This window comes from Chlorocebus sabaeus, chromosome 27, assembly GCF_047675955.1.
Source record: "Chlorocebus sabaeus isolate Y175 chromosome 27, mChlSab1.0.hap1, whole genome shotgun sequence".
Classification (NCBI taxonomy): Eukaryota; Metazoa; Chordata; class Mammalia; order Primates; family Cercopithecidae; genus Chlorocebus; species Chlorocebus sabaeus.
In genome coordinates, this window is record NC_132930.1 from 27,164,730 (window position 1) to 27,180,915 (window position 16,186).

General features: G+C 36.8%; 1 protein-coding gene across 2 annotated transcripts in view; it reads left to right on the forward strand.

The window, feature by feature from the left end:
* PPARGC1A (PPARG coactivator 1 alpha) overlaps nucleotides 1-16,186 on the forward strand; it is a 478,094-nt gene that overhangs the window by 438,380 nt on the left and 23,528 nt on the right. For both annotated transcript variants that reach the window (XM_038008650.2, XM_008017746.3), the window contains exons 4-7: nucleotides 1,764-1,886; nucleotides 2,748-2,952; nucleotides 6,930-6,975; nucleotides 7,085-7,158. In XM_038008650.2, coding sequence (XP_037864578.1) covers nucleotides 1,764-1,886; nucleotides 2,748-2,952; nucleotides 6,930-6,975; nucleotides 7,085-7,158 — 448 coding nt within the window. The remainder of the gene's footprint in view (nucleotides 1-1,763; nucleotides 1,887-2,747; nucleotides 2,953-6,929; nucleotides 6,976-7,084; nucleotides 7,159-16,186) is intronic.

Here is a 16,186-nt window from a genome sequence, read left to right on the forward strand (position 1 = left end):
TTTACTATCTTTTCCTGTTATGTGTATTTTTCTGTCTTAGTATTATTTATGTTCATGATGAAAACTTAGAAAATGTTGACAACTACAAAGAAAAAACTAAAAATTTCACCTGTGATTTCAAATAACCTCTCATATAAAAATGATTGCAATATTCTTTTAAGATATATCATGAACATATTGGTTCAAATTTAAATATATGCATAATTTGTAATGGTTGCATAGTGTTTTATTGTATGGAAATATTATAATTTATTTTGCAATCTTTTATGGGTGGATATTTAGTTTTTTCCTTCTATTTTTCACTATTTTAAATTGTATAATAATTGACATATTTGCATTTTTATTCCTATACATACAATCGTAGAGTTAGAATTGGTAGATCAACAAATATGCAATGTTTTAAGACTTTGGATCCGTATTTCTTATGAAGACTGAAAAACTATAGCATGTTTGCCACCCAAGTTACTTAAATTTATGGTAGACAATGAAGACTGAATTTGTTGGCAATGAAGAGAGAATTTTCCTTTCAATGCAGTGCTTGACCAGAGTTTTATTAGTTCTAAGACACAGTTTACCTTCTCATCTGTGGTAGCCATTTGTCATTTGCTATAAGTCTGATATAAGGGCATGCTGTGTAAATTATGGGATGCCATGATCCTCCAGACTCTAATAATGTGTTTCGCATGCCATTTGGAGGTTGTTACTCTCCTATCGCTAAGTTTTTAAATGTTAAAAATACTCTATGCAAATACATGGAGGCCATACTTAGAGTCCATTGGATTTTGAGGTTTCTGATATAGAGAATATCTCATAAGTAATTGTTATTTATTCTCCAATTTCTCCATTTGTTAGTGTCATTGGCTTTGCTCCCTAGTACCCTGATTCCTTTCCATTGACATCAGATTGTTTTGATCTATTCAATTTGTTCATTTGGGAAGAGCAGCTGACTCAGAGACACACTGTATGTCAGGACAAGGAAGTCCTTGAGGGTCATCCAGTGAAATGAAGAAACAGAGGTCAGGAGACAGCAAATGCTTTGCCTGTGTCAGCACCCACGTCTCCTGATCCACAGGCCAGGACTCTACTTACAAATCCTTTTTTTCTTTTCTAGAATCAGTGATAGTCATTCTTTTATTCCAGGCATTCTTTGAATCAGTAATTTCATATACTAGGTTATGAAACATGGTTCAAAGCATCATAAAATCTTTCATTTGTTGCCACTTGACTTATTTGGGTTTTTGAAAAGAAAATGTGTATCTATGCTCCCCCACCCCCCACACTACACTCCCATGCCTTCATTCAGCAAGGCAGCTTTTCTCACCTAGTAGTGATTTGGAAATTATTTTCGAAAGATGTTTTTTGCATTATTTGTTAAAAAAAATATGTAGATCACACCAAGTCCAATTTATTCAGTAATCCCTTATGGCTGGAAAATTTGAGATTTTCCTTCTATTTGTCACTATTATTACTTGTATAATAATTGGCATATTTGCATTTTTGTTCTTATGCATACAATTCTAGAAATTGAATTGGAAGGAAAAAGGAAATATTTTCACAGTTGGTAGTATAATGTCAAACTTTTTTCTGCTCTTTAAATATCATATTTCCTGTAGCACTATTGCGCTAAGGTGTGACATAAATAAAATGACAGAATTAACTTTTATAATTATAATAAATTACATTTAAAATTTCAATAACTTATTCCAATGCTTAAAAGATGCATAACTTTACTTGCTTTTCCCTTTTCCTGATAATGTTTCTAGCTTAAGAAGCTCTTACTGGCACCGGCCAACACTCAGCTAAGTTATAATGAATGCAGTGGTCTCAGTACCCAGAACCATGCAAATCACAATCACAGGATCAGAACAAACCCTGCAATTGTTAAGGTACAAATGTAAATTTTTTAATACGGGGGGAAGTACCAAAGGATTTTGGCTTGAAGTTGTAAAACAAATAAGTTCGTAGGTATTAATTCAGCTGGGACCCCGAAGCTGCCTCATAATGGTGAAATCCATGATGAATGGGATTCCGTAAACAGTGCTTAGCTACTTTAAACTAGGCAGAGTTCATTTACGCATTGTCTTTGGGTGTTTAGAATGGAAGTGCCACTGTCTGTTAGTTCTTGCCCACTTTATTGTTACCTGCAGCATTGTGGGCTACCGTAAAATTTGCTGATAAGCTGGTATTATCTATGAGTGGCTTTAAGATGCAGGATTGCTGTTTTGCTAGCTGTCTAACCTGAGGAAGATTGCTTTTGGAATCACCACAAAGCATCTATCTCTGCCATTAATTGGATGGAATGCTGGCAATACCATAATTCGGCTAGCGGGCTGTATTAAACATTGTTTGTCTTGCCATTCACTGTGAGTGAAAACGGAGCATTAAGGGGTACTTAAGAGAGTTGTGAGTACTGGGCGTCAGCAATCAGTGGCAAATTAAGGTTTAAACCAGCTTATTTTTTTTTTTTGTATTCACAGTCAAGGCGCTGTAGGGTCTTTTAGTTACATGTTGCTGAGTAGGAACATTGAAATGTAGGAGAAATAAAATAAAAAGCTGCATAAATGTCATTTAGGAATTTTAAATGTAATTTTCTTCCCTTGTTCTGCAAACAATTATTCACAGCTCATAGATCTAGTATACTTAGACTGAACACTTCATTGAAAAATCCCATCTCTTCAGAAAACCTATATCCATTCTGATAAGGTTCAGTTCACTAATTTTAGTTTTCTTTATGCCTTGTTTTTAAGACTGAGAATTCATGGAGCAATAAAGCGAAGAGTATTTGTCAACAGCAAAAGCCACAAAGACGTCCCTGCTCGGAGCTTCTCAAATATCTGACCACAAACGATGACCCTCCTCACACCAAACCCACAGAGAACAGAAACAGCAGCAGAGACAAATGCACCTCCAAAAAGAAGTCCCACACACAATCGCAATCTCAACATTTACAAGGTAGGCTGGGGACCAAAACGAGCTGTTGGTGAGGGCACTGGAAGCAAAGAAAGCACATGTAAGGTCGGAGAACACACCAACTTCTTGCTTCCATCCCATCGGTGTCACTCTGTGGAAAGAGAATTCAGCACTTATTATAGAGCGGGGGAAGAAACCTTTCTTTGGACACAGGTTAAACATATTTTATTCAGCTGCTAGGCAGTCTAATTCACAAGCACTGAAAGACTCCTGAAATGTTAGCTAGGTGGGGAGGAATTGCAACATCACATGAGGTTTATATGAATCTCTGAATTGCTGAGATAATTGAGGTTATGAACAAGCTTGGCTAACCAATTCATTATAGAGCTTTTATTTTTTCCCTTCCAGTAATGGAAAAAATGAGGCATCAGTGATTTGTTATATACACCTTAAGAAGTGGTAAATAGTGTTTATGCAGCCTCTCTTGATTACTAAGTACATTCCTTTTCTAATTCTTTTTCTTCTTTCTTCTTCTCTCCTCCTCCTCCTCTTCTTCTCTTCCTCTTCTCCTCCTCCTTCTTCCTTCTTTTTCTTCTGTCTTCTTTCTCCTTCTTTCTCCTTCTCCTTCACCTCCTGCTCCTCCCCTTCCTCTTCTTCTTTCTCTTCCACTCCTTCTTCTCCTTCTCCTACTCTTCTACAACCACATGCTATGCTCGTAGATTTTATTCTGTAAATAAAGATTGGAAAATTCCTGATTGTTTTCTTTCAATTTAAGAAAGTGCCTAGATTAAACTAAACATCTGGGTTGATTTTTATTATCACCATATATTGCTAGAGGAGGCTGATGTTTCTGAGGCAGATCCTGGTGATTTGGGGAAAACCTGTCTTGGCAGAGATACAATTTTCTGTCTTTTAGGCTCCTCCTTCTCAAAATGTTGTAGTCTTAGAAGCCCAAAGACCCCTTGAAATGGGCAGTTGATTTAAAACATGCCAGCTTCTACTTTAACCTTGTTGGTAGAAGTAGACATATTATAACATACCAATTATAAGCATACACCTCTTTTTGTTTCACTTTCATTTTCCCAACTTTTCCTTTTAACTGCAGAGTGGTAGGCAGTGATCTCTGCTTTGAACCATGATTAATTCGTGTAGGTAAGCTGTTATTGCTACTGATTCAATACGGAATTTTTTCCCAGTGTTTTGAATTTTCTTTCCTCTTCTCTACCTTGGTATTAGCCCAGGATTTTCAGGAGCCTTCCTTTAATATTTTAAATAGACTTTCCATTAGGCTTTCCCTGGTAGATATCTCAAATCCACTACCCATCACTTTCTGTCAGTTTGGGAAAATATATTTAGTGAAATGGACCACATTCTCATTGCTCCAGCTGGATCTTCCTCATAAGCACTACAACAGTTTTTCCTGGAGCAGAACCACGGTGCCATAGGCCTCGTTGGTCATGAAGGCCTCAGGTGAGGGGAAGCAGATGAGCTCGCTCTAGTGAGTGAACAAATGAATTTACCGGGCTACTCCTCACCCTGTCCTGGTCATGCATGTATTTTCTGGGGCCAAATTTAAAGTCCTTGTAATACGTGACCCAACCTGGCAGCACATGTTTTAAAGTTTTTTTTTTTTTTCCTGTTTTTATTTTTCTTTTAGTAAACTGTTACAAATCATGACAATGAAGAGTTAAATAGGCCTTTGGAAGAAATTTTCATTACATGAGACTGGCTGTATATGGTATATGTCTGTGGCAAGGCACAAAAGACTCACCCCAGACCAAAGTCTGTTGACAAACAGACAAACTCCTTTAGTTATGAAAGGCCTAAAAGAAATGAAACATGGCTGACAAGTAAGAACTAATACATTGCTCAACTTCAGAAATTATCTGAATTATTATTTAAAATCAAAATGTGGAAAATATGTGAACAATTAGAGATAACTAGGAGGATCGATTGAAATTACCTTTCTTAAGGTGTTGTAATTTTTTCTCACTGAACTTCGTGTATGCGTTCCATAAAACATTTTGGAGGCAGGTTCTTTTCATTTCCTTAGCATGATCGTCTAGCCATGGTTGTGTGTTGATGTCTCGTTTATTTGTCCATTTATTCATGCATTCATCCAAATACCACAATCTACATGAAAAAGACACATTCCTGACTTCAAGGATCCTACTAGTCTCTGGTCTACCAGTCACTGGAACAGGGTGAATTAAACTCTCAATAAATCAAATCAATACTCCTCTAATGGTAGCATTAGAGAGTCTGGGTTTATTCAGGGATCAGATTCTGTATGTGGTTTGGGGACTGTCCCCTTTCTATGGCTCTCATTTCCTGTTTGCTTTTGGTCTCATTAACTATGACTGTTGCCATTTCCTCTCCTTTCATTGACTTTGGCCTTCCCTGTACCCAACAATCAGAATCTGAGAGTCTTTCTTTGAGCATTTCAAATAGCCTATACTACCTCTTGAAAACCAGAATTTCAGTGACTGATTTTTAATGTACATTGATTATGTCACATAGCACATGGTTAATATCTGGTTATATTTTCTATGGAATTTGTATGAATTATCCTAATTATTAGTTGAGTATCATAAAACTTGGTAAAGTTTCTTCATAAGTGGATTCTTTTTGAAAGACTTGTTATATTACACATACTCAAAAATTAATGTAAAATCAGCTCATTTATCTGTATAAATGAAAAACTGAATCAATCAATGTATCTAATTTGTTGAAGCTATCATGAGCTTCATATTTCTGGATGTACATTGAAAGATGATATACTATTCAACTGTGTAAATCTAAATCTATAAATTAAATATGTAAATACTATTTATCCAAGTAAAGTATCTAATTTCACGTTATTTTGGACATGAATAATATTTTCACATTTCAAAAAATTGCTGGGGCTGATTAATTTACTTTAAAGTCTGTTGAATGCAATTTCTTTTGACAATAGGAGAAAGGAAACAGAATCTTGGCCAACTCTGTGAGTAACTATTTTATGGCCCTGAAAATACCACTTAGTATTGTTGGGTCTCAGTTTCTTCAGCCATAAGATAAGAAACTATTCTAAACACCTTTTTGGTTTTGACACTACGATTTCCATTACATAAATAACTACCACTTGACCTTTTGAAAGTAATTATTTTAATGAGAAAAAAATTGACATAAACCTACATACACATAAGCATATGCTTATAGATAAGCATAGATATACGTAATACATGAATGTATAGCCTAAGTATGCCTCTCATCATATTTGCCCCTCCTTCTGTTCAAAATACAAGATTGCCATGGAGAAGCAATTGAAATTTTGGGTGAGAAGATTCTTCACCCTTCATTATTGGGAAATGCCGCCTGTAGGAGGTAAGATTCAGGAAAGCACAAAAAGAGGTAGTTAGTATCTTTGCAAATCTATACACCTTTCAACTGATAAACATGGTATCTTACTTTGTATCAGATTTACGGATCTGAACCCCTTCTAAACCATCTGGGTCAATGCCCACAATTTGCCATCATCTCTCAATTAATTTTCAGTGAGTGGAATAGTTACTGCATGAGCTTTGGCCTCATAGAAATAACCTATTATCAGGGCTAGATATAAAATTATACATTTTAGGAGTAAAATCAACTGAATATTCATAACATTCTGTCGCCTTGTAGTTCCTCTGCTGTCTTCTTATCTAAACAAACCGTGTACTGTATTCCAAATTAAAACAGAAAATATTATTTCTCTCTGATGGTATGATGCAAATTTTGTATCTGTAACAGGGAGGGTTCATTTTTGGAAAAATTCTGTTTTCGTATGTGTTTTCGAATGGTAGTTTACTGATGCAAATGCTGTTTGGAATCTGTTTTAGCATAATGGACTTTTGTCTGACTTTGATTCAATATTCAGAGAATTCCTTAGTTTAGTCTTTCAGTTTTCTGGTTGTTTTTCCAACTTGACTGTTGTGGAAAGAAAAGAAATCTAAAAGACACTCAATATTACATAATTAGTTTTTTTTTTTTTTCTTTAGCCAAACCAACAACTTTATCTCTTCCTCTGACCCCAGAGTCACCAAAGTAAGTATTAAGAAACGTAACCATTTTCAGAAAGGGAAGGGGGTTCTAATACATTTGGCTACAGCAACTCCATTTCAGTTTGTTTTTATAAATGTGCCATATCTTCCAGTGACCCCAAGGGTTCCCCATTTGAGAACAAGACTATTGAACGCACCTTAAGTGTGGAACTCTCTGGAACTGCAGGTAAGCCTTATATTTCACTTGGAACTTGTGTGTTTGTGTGTGTGTGTATGTGTGTGTGTGGTGTGTGTGTAATAAGATAATAGAGTGTACTGTCTATGTGATTAATGAAATTAACAAAGAATACAAAATTGGATAAGAAGTTATCTGTAAATATTTCCAGTTGCTTATTTTCTAAAAAAAAATAATAAAAAATACTGAAGCACTTTAAAAACTTAGACTAACTGAAGAGCTCTTAGGCAAACTTCTGAGTTGGTTGTAAATGGTGCCCTTGCACTGAGTGCTTTAAGTTTAGATACTTGAACCCCACCAAAAAGTGAATCGTGGGATGTTTAAACAAGAAATTCTTTGGGTCTGACCATAAGATTAAAGGAACAGTACATTAAACAAGATGCTTTCAACCAGAACTATGGTGCCTACATCCACCGTGGTCATTGTTGCTATGTTTAATTTCACACTTTGAGTTTGCTAAATTACCTTCTTATGAAAGGCCTAATGCATGATTGCATGACTTGGTCAAGCAGTAGAGTAGTTAATTTCATGGTGTAGATAGATAGTATATGTGTGTGCAGACTCACACATATGTACATATATACATATCTTTATAGGCATGCACACTTAGACACACAAATCCTTACTTATAAGCATATACTTAACATCATTTCTTAAATACATACATAACACTATTTCTTAAATACATCATAACTTACATATATGTTTAGAAGTAGCTTTTGTGTGTATATATATTATATGCGGTAGAGGCCTTCTTATCTGACCAGTGAGGACCAGCAATTGGTGGGTTTGTTTAAAAAGTTGATTCAAGCATATACTGTTTTATTTTACCTTTGCTTAAAACATAAAAATATACATTCAAATATTACAGTTTTGGTAGAAGATGGAGATCTTTACCTTGAGCTTATGTTTGCTATTTGGGGGTCTATCGATTCGTCTTTCCTGTATAAACCACACTAATATATTATTATACAATACATATTATAGATGGTAGCCACTTTGTATTGCTTGCTCCTTGAAGGTCAAGATTAGAGACATTGGTGTGGTAGTCTGAATTCTTCTAGATTTTTATAATTTTTCCAATACTTTCCAATTCCACCCATCCACAACTAATTTGATAACCCTTATTTTAGCAATGACCTTTTTTGAGTTATTTTTTACAGGAAAATTTTTCCACACTCACATTTCATTCATTTACAGGAGATTTTACCATCTTACATAATTTCAATCACCAGTACAATGCACATTAACTATTTAGTCTATTGGGGTACCGAGACACACTGATAAGTAGCATGAAAGCAAATATTATTTATTGGATATGTTCCACCACCTTCTAACAAAGGTAGGCCCAGAAGGCAGTTTTTAGTTCGTTGAGTGTGATTGTAATAGCTGTACAGATATAAATTGGGGAAGCTGAAGTAAAGCCCAATTGCATTATGTAAGAGAAAGGATTTAGAGCTTTGGACAGCAGGGAGATGAGGACTTGAAAGATGCTGAATGAGGCTGGAAGGTAAAGTTTGGAACCTTCCTGGAGAATAATGTAAAGAGGAGATGGAGGGAGATTTGTTTTTTCTCTAGAGATATTGTGGGCTTGAAATGCAATGCAACATGTAATGTCTACAATTGTCATCTCCTCTAAAAACCTTCAGCAAAATTGGTCACTTAGTAGTGTTTGAAGATTGTGACAAACACTAATTGTACCTAGAAAGAATCACAAAGGCAGAAAAAGAGTTGTCAAAGGGAAAACACGGTAGCACAGCTTCAAGTTTAAATACATTGATTGACCAAAATATTTTTTAAAAATGATAAAGACAGTTAAAGGACTGACAGAAATACTTAGGCGATAGTATCATCCTAGTGAATGACAGAGGTGATCCATGGAAAGGAATGTGGAAGAAATTGAGCTCTTCATAGGCTAACCTGACTTGGAGAGCCTTCAGGGAAAACAACAACAACAAAATCCACAGATTTTGAAGCACAGGGGTAGAATGGAGAGAAGATGTTGATGGAGCAGAAGCAAGAAAGCAGGAAACCAAAGGGATGCTCAAATGACAATGAATTTGGCAAGGACTGTAAAATCAATAAGGAGCTACAAGATGGCACACACACTTTCCCTCCTGGATCTTTTGATTGCTAAGACTCTTTTCTACATCCTTGACCTTTTCTACACCTCAGTTTCCTCCATTTTAAAGTCATATTCATAACTACTGATAAAATTGTCAACTCAAAAGACTAGAATATAGGTTGAAAAATAAAACTGCCAGTATGCAATCATTTTTGACACACAAAAATGGAATTTTATGTGGTTTGATCTGAAGTAAAACAGTTTATAAGCAGCAAAGCTTCAGTTAAAAGCAGTATATCATGATTTTAAAGAGCAGACGGCATAGCTTGGTGAAGTTTACAAAACCTTGGCTTGGTTGTTGGACAAACCCAAGTTTAAATTCTGAATGTCCTCCCATCTAGTGTGTGGCCTTGGTCCATTTACTTAACCTCTGAAAGACTAGGATTCTTATGCGTGATATGAAGATGATCACAATACCTACATCTCATTGGGTCAGTGTGAGGATTAAATGAGATAAAACATGAGTGCCCCCTGATTATATAAGTGCTCAATAAATATTAGATATTTAATTACTAATTCTGATTAATCATTTGCAGTGGTCATTGTACCTTGCTTCTTATCTTTTCAACTTTTGACTGTGTTCACCTCTTCCCTTTTATTGCCCTTGCTGTGTATCCTCTTTGGCAATCTCATATATGAAGTTATTTATTCTTTTTCTGTGCTTCCCCAACCTCCCACTGTTTTCACGTCAAATTGAACAAATACTGCTTTTGGTGTAAATATGGAATTTACCAAATCATGGAAGAAAACTTACTGATTTGAGATTCTCTCAGCAACAGCTACTTCTATGCCTACAATTTCTGGCAATTAGGCACTCCTTAAACAGGCACTTTACATACAGTATCTTCCTTACTCTCTGCCCATTTCATTGTTGAGGAAAGATTTATATGTTGATACAAGCTATATGATAGACCCTAGGCTCAAAGCAGGTCTGCCCGAAGAGAAATTATGTCTCTTTCCTGAAGTCTGAATTTTAAAGATAGTAATTGACATATGTTATGTTAAATAGGCTTCACTGCACTTGCCAAGTGTCATTGATTGGTACTGTCTGCCAGGAGCATTGTGTTGAGAAAGGTTCTAAGGCCAAGTCTGTGCTCACAGGGAATGTCACGATCAATTAATGATGTCTGCCACAGGTGCAGCAGGTGGGTGGCAAGGGTAGAAACAGCATTCATATTGGTAGTTTGTTGATCCTTGGTCTACAGACTTAATCGGTTTGATTGCAGCAGAAGTGACCCAAGCTTTGGCTCAGGCCTTCTGGTGTCTTCTTTTTTTTTTAACTCTCACAAATTTTAGCGAAATTTTCCAAATGTTTAAGTGGAAATGTAAAGAGTCAACAAAATTCTAAGACCTCCAGAATAATGCCTCTGCCCCATCTGCAGTGTCTTTGGGAAACAGGAGGGATGAGATAGGAAGTTTGCTTTATTAGGTATTGCCAGCTGGTCTGACTTCTTTGTGATTGTCCTAAACTAGCTCATTTTGGCTGATAAAAAAACTCTTCTCTTTTACAGGTGTAAAAACTAATTTGATTTCAAAATAGCTGTTAGTAAAGCAAGATGAGAGAAAAGAGAATGATCTTTTGGCAGAAGGCATTTAAATCTATTGCATATGGAGATTTTCAGAGTGCTACACTTTTTTGTTTCTGAAATGGGAATGGCAAAGCAATGTCAGCTCAACAAGGTGACGGTTTTAACCACAGACACGAAGGAATTTGGGTAGGGACCAAAGTGACTGACCCCAAAATTTTATGTATATGTATATATAGTTTTTATTTGTTATTACTGTAAACATTGTAACAGCAGAACTATTTTATAACTGATAAAGAAAATGAGAAGAGCAAAAAATATAATCAGATGTCATCACCCTAAAACAAGTAGGACTTCATAATTTTTTTTCTCCATTGATATATGTTTTTCCACATTATTTTCATCAGAGGGGACATGTGATTTGATGTTATTTATTTTTTACTTCATTTTTTCTCTAGGCTTTAATCAGCAGTCATTCCAAGTGTACTTTAGTAGACTCACCATAAAAACAACAACAAAACACTCATTAACCAATCTGTAACTACCACTTTTATGTTGAATTTTACATTGCCTTTTTGGACTCTCCATTTAAAAGTTCATTTTGCTGGAAAAAATGTATTGACAAACAGCATAAATATTGACAAACGGCTGTAGCCTTTTGGCGTATATACTTCTTGTGTATGTGATGTATCCTTGGGAAAGTAGACCAAAGTAAAATATTGGTAGTTGTCGGTAGTTTTAAAAGGAAAACCATAGCATCAGAGAACTGGAAGGTGATTTTGACAGGTCACAGAATCTATTCCTGTGCTTCAAGAATCTAAGAAAGGGAGACCCAACAAATTCTCTTTACAGCCCATTCCGGTGCTTGCCAACTCTTACTGTCAGAAATTTCTTCCATATTTCAACCATATTCTTCCTTTTCTATTTTTAATCTCATTCTTTTTGACCCAGTGTCTATAATGACAATTCCTTTGTTCCTAATTTTTCTTTTCTGGAAATGGTACTATCCTATTTCTTGTAAGCCAAGTATAGCAAAGGAATTTTCTCTCCCACATCAGCTTTGGGGTTTGGCAATAGCCACCTGAAATGCCAGGTTCCCCTTACTCATCCCCTCTCCCAACCCTCTGGGGAATTTACACAGGGGTCAATTAATGATATCTTCATCTTCCATGAGCAAGAGTTGGAGAATTAGGCATATGTCATAGGAATGTTCTGAAGCTTTTCTCCAAGGCCAGTTTGTTCCCCAGTAACCAGGGGTGATAGGAGAAATACTTAAAATGTACTGAAGGCAGGCCACTTCCAAATGGACTGAAGCCAGCCAGAGGACTAGCGGGGTCTGTTGGAGAACCTTCTGTGCCAAGTGTGAGCACTTCTGTTGCTGGGTCTTGTGGAGCTCCATTGAGTCCTGGGGAAGTAGGTGCAGATGGAGAGAACACTAGAGCAGCTTTTATCAACTGAATATTTTAACAACTGCTTTAGAGGTAACGGTTGGTACTCAGTGAATATCAGCTTTCCCTCTGCACTCTTGACACCCACTCCAAATTCGTGAGGCCTGAAATATGTGAGTAGGACAAGTCACACACCTCTCTTTGCTCCGTTTTCCTATTTTGGTGTGTTTTAAAGCAACTTAGAATCTCATCTCCTGATTTTTTTTGTTTGTTTGTTTCTTAAGTACCTGAATTGGCATGCAACATATGCAAAATCCCACTGTTAAACAAACTTGAAAGTAAGTTGCAGATTTTGCTGTAGATTCTGCAAAATGTTATAAACTACTAAAAAAAAAAAAAAAAAAGTCATTGGTGAATAGCACAGCACAAGAAACAGAGCCAGGGACTCACCATTTATCAGAGTCATTCAATTAAACAAACAAACCCAAAAGAAAACTCCTCCAAGAAAATCGTTTCATAGCGATAATGAAAAACAAAACAAAACTTGTCTGCCTTTTTTTTTTTTTTAAATAAAAGGACTGTTTAAAAAGATGACTGTAGAGTATGTACCACTTCTCCCAGATTTGCTGTGCAGAAGTGCGTAAGTGTGAGTGATGTAGAGGTGCTTGTTTATTATGGAGCACATTTCAATGCAGTAATCATAAATATTGCTAAGGTTGTGCTCTGTTGAAATATGACCTACATACTCTTGATTGTTTGTGTTATGTGATTTGTCTGACACCCATTACATTCTGGGTAATAGCAGCCATTTGTTGCTCTGCACAGCAGGCTCTTTTGACAAAAGAAAATAGGCGGCAATAAAAAAGCTATAGTCTGAATTACATTCTGCACCGAGCTGCACTGCTGAGAGTTTGTGCAAGTGTGTTAACAATGCTCGGAACTGCCTCTTGTCAGCCTTCAGCCTGTAATGGCCATCTGTCCTCACATAAATCTGTCAAAACCTGCTAAGTTCAAGAGAGAGCACGGAATATACCTTGTACTGTCAACACCAGAATGTACACATTCCCCAGAAAATCAACATGCAGGAAATAATCCAGAGGTTATGGGAGGCATTAGCACTGTTGATTTGGGCTTGTGGCATGAAATCGAGAGTCCAGAGATTAGTGGGAAGATGAGCAAAGGTAGTGGCATCAAGGGATTGAGCACCCACCTCCCTCTTACTTCAGGGGGAAGGTTTTGGGTAGCGGAGGTGAGACTAGAGAAATAACAACTAGTTCAGAGGCAGCAAGGGGTTGCCTGTCTCATCAGCAGCTCTGAAAAGTTTAACACTATGTGAAAAGAAAACATACTCTTTGCACTTTTGTTTTATTTTGTTTGGCTTTGGGTCTCAACTGTATCTGGAGATAAGTTTTCCATTAGGGAGGCACCTGGTGATAGGAAGTCTTGTCATCCGTGAGATTTCTCAATCTTGCTTTGAGATATTCTCTGGTTAGAGATGTTTCAGTAAACAGTGAAGGCTTTAGGACATTAGCCAAATTATTTTTCTCTCTCCATCTACTCATTAATCCTGAAATATCTTCCATTCAATAAGCAAGCATTACTTATTTGTTTCAACAAATGGTGCCAGCAGAAATGCACAGCCCTGATATTTTTACTCACGGGGCATATTTGATGGTCTCTGGGTGTTTCCATCAATTTTAAGCGTATATGCAGAAAAGTATACTCATGTCAAATTTTAAAGAAGCGCCTTTCTATTGAAATCGATTGTGAAGTCCCTGGAGGCTGAGTTCCTGAAATAGCAGTATCTGGTGTCATATCCAGTACATAGTAGGTGTTCAACGAAGGTCTGTGCAATGGCCACAGGCCATAATGTGTGACAGACATAAAAGGCTTTGTTTTTAACTCAAAGAAAGTACAATCAAGGTGTCGCCACTCCCCAGAGCAACTTGAGAACCAGTTATTTAAGTGATAATGAGCTTAGGTACTAGGACAAGGGTTTCGAATTTTCAAGACACAGAAGGATTTCTGTATCTGAAATCTCTAGATACCTAAGCTATTTTTAGAACCAGTCTCTCTTTAATAGTGGCCTAATTTGGTGTTCCTGAAGTTTAAGGTTTCTTTTTATAAATCTAAAATGTCTGTCAAAATATGTATACCTGAGAGTACAAAGTGGCATGCTGCAGACACACTAGGAGGGCTGGGGTTCTCCAGATGTGGTCTGTGAAGCATCTAATTACAAATGTTTACCCGGTATCCCAAGTGATTCTTGGACTGCTGAAATGTGAGACCCACTACTAAAGAAGAATCTAGAAAAATTAAAATTAGTAGAAAATAATAATGCAACAAATGCGTCCAAGCCACATCCTGCAAAGAGCTGATAATCGATTTGGAAAGACAAGACATAATTCACATTCAAAAAGAGATAAGCAAAAATGTATAGTAATATGTGATTGGTATCAAGAGAGGGATCCTGACAATAAATTACTAAAGAAGTAAAAACTACCCTAAGTTGGGGTGATCATACAAAGATTTACGGAGTTGGATGTGAAGATGTTGAATGCCATTTCCTCCAATTCAAGGGCTATGTCGTTGGACATGTTTGATGGGTATTTACTCAGCAAAGAGAGATTATTTGTCATTATTTCTTTAAGTATCTTAGGCTCCTAGGAGGAATATTTGAGAGTGTGCTTTTTTTTTTTTCCCCCCCCTGGGAATTGCAAGTGGTAATTGAAGGTAGCATGTAGAAGCAATCAGTATGCATGAATACGGCAGTGCAATAGGTAAATAAAACAAGTGAAAACAGAGAGAAAAGAAAAGATCAACCAAATAGGAATTTCTTAGATTGAGTAAAAGACATACTCATCTATGAGAGAGGAAACAAGAGTTGATTGTGCCTCAGTGGCACCCATGTTTCATTCAGTCATATAAGTCACTCCCTTTGCTACAGCAAAGACAGGGGCAAAGAGCCATCCAAGAGAAGCTGCCAACAAAGGGAAGCCTTTTTGAGACTCAGGTGTGACCATGAACGGAGTACAGTGTCCCATTCGCTTTGTGCTTGCATTTCTCTATCTTTCTGAACTTTTCTGGGTTGGAACTCCAAAGTCAAAGCACCTTACATTTGTATACCTTTTCTTCTCTCAGGGAGAATTAGCTTTGAATAATAAAAATGGCCCAATATTGGTGTAAAAGAGTTCACTTCAGAGAAAACATTCATTCTTTCCATTTCTTTATTATAAAGTAGGAGAGTGAGGCAGCATCTTCCTGTTCACATCAAAATTTCATGTGGCTTTTTGTGACCTACGTGGCTCTTGGTATATATGGGTGTGTGTGTGTGTGTGTGTGCGTGCACGTGTGTGTGTGTTTGTGTTTTCTTTTTTTTCCAGCAAAGTAGCATTTTTTTCCTTGAAACTTGCCTTAAATCTAACCCCATACTTGTTAGCAGACTTGAAGTTCTTTTTGCTGAATAGTGTTCACCCCGCCTCCTAAATAGAAAGTGTATTGTAAACTAAAATGCTCCCTTGTAAGCAGAAAGTCATTTGAACTCCAGCCTGCCCTTCTTCAAAGTTCCTTGGACTCTGGAGCCACTTGACAGTGATTCTTCCTCGGCACAAAGGGATGAGTAGGACTTATTCAGGGGGGAAACTCAACAGAGGGAACTACTATGCTTCACGGACTCTCCCACAGTGGTTTCTGATGAAATGTTCTGCCCTCCTATAGAAAAGCAGAAGGAGCAACAACCGATGGCTGTTTCTCTTTCTTCCTTTTTATTTATTTAATTAGTTAGCTGCTGAAGCTTGGCTGACTTTCAATCCCTCGGTCTCATAACCCTCCCTTATGTTGTGCTCTATATAAAATGGTCGGCTGGCACTGCGATATTTAGTGTTACTGTTCACTTAGGTTTCTGTTGCAGAACCATATTTTAGACAGAATGTATTAGTTATGCTTACAAGAATGTATTATGCCTACATTAGCCATGGTTT